Raw genomic sequence first — 874 nt, 5'->3', positions numbered from 1 at the left:
GTGTGCAGGTGTGCGTGTGCCTGAGCACACATGTGTGCAGGTGTGTGTGCCTGGGCCTGCGTGTGTGCAGGCGTGGGCATGTGATATAGCAATTTGTCATCAGATGCTATTTTTCACATCGTGAGCATTTTTCTAGGCCTTGGAACCCCGAAAAAGCAACGTTTCGAGCAGCGTGTAAATTCCACCCAGTGACTGGGCCGCGGCGTCCTCCGCCTCGCCCTGGTTGGACGTGGGCTGTTCCCAGGGTTACGCGTAGCAGTGCCATGAGCATTCTCGTGAATCTTGTCTCCTGGGGTGCAGGGTTGGTGTCCCCGAGGGAGGAGGCCAGGTCAGGGAACACGGGAACACTGGAGGCAAACTTAACTCTCCATCCGCGCGCCAGGACCCCAGAGCACCCAGGCTGGAGGTCACCGCTAGGTGGCGTGACAGGGAGTACTTCTTCAGGAGCCTGGCTGGCCGCTTTGCCATTCAGGTCCCTGAGGTGCTCCGGCTGGACTTCTGCTTTGCCGTGGTCCACCAGCAGGGCACGGCCCTTGGGGCCATCTTGCCTCGGCCCGCGCTGGGCCTGGGGCCAGGGGCCCCGCCGTCCATGTTCGCTGCTTTGTGCTGGTCCGTCCTCGCCTCTCGCCCCATCATCGGAGGTGCCTGGGGCAGGGGGAGGACGGGCCTGGGTTCTGTCCCAGCTCCGTGGCCTTGCTCCCCCGGGCCTCGGTTTCCTCATCTGTGCAGCCCCCTGGGTTACGGTGAGGGTACAGTGAGGCGAAGCCTGCCCAGCGCCCCGAGACCAGCCAGCGCTGCTGCAGCATGACTGAGCCTTACGAGATGATGCCACTGGCCTTCCCCAAGGGAGTCCAGACGCCTTAGGGCGGACTTT

At 63.2% G+C, this 874-nt stretch overlaps 1 protein-coding gene across 1 annotated transcript in view; it reads left to right on the top strand.

The window, feature by feature from the left end:
• Window positions 1-874, top strand: part of PPP2R2C (protein phosphatase 2 regulatory subunit Bgamma) — a 92,969-nt gene that overhangs the window by 58,186 nt on the left and 33,909 nt on the right. Inside the window, exon 4 of the mRNA XM_025051836.1 lies at window positions 473-641. Coding sequence (XP_024907604.1) covers window positions 473-641 — 169 coding nt within the window. The remainder of the gene's footprint in view (window positions 1-472; window positions 642-874) is intronic.

This window comes from Pteropus alecto, unplaced genomic scaffold (genome assembly GCF_000325575.1).
Source record: "Pteropus alecto unplaced genomic scaffold, ASM32557v1 scaffold5, whole genome shotgun sequence".
Lineage (NCBI taxonomy): Eukaryota > Metazoa > Chordata > Mammalia > Chiroptera > Pteropodidae > Pteropus > Pteropus alecto.
The sequence above is the reverse complement of the archived record's forward strand: the minus strand, read 5'-3'. Positions and strand labels throughout refer to the sequence as shown.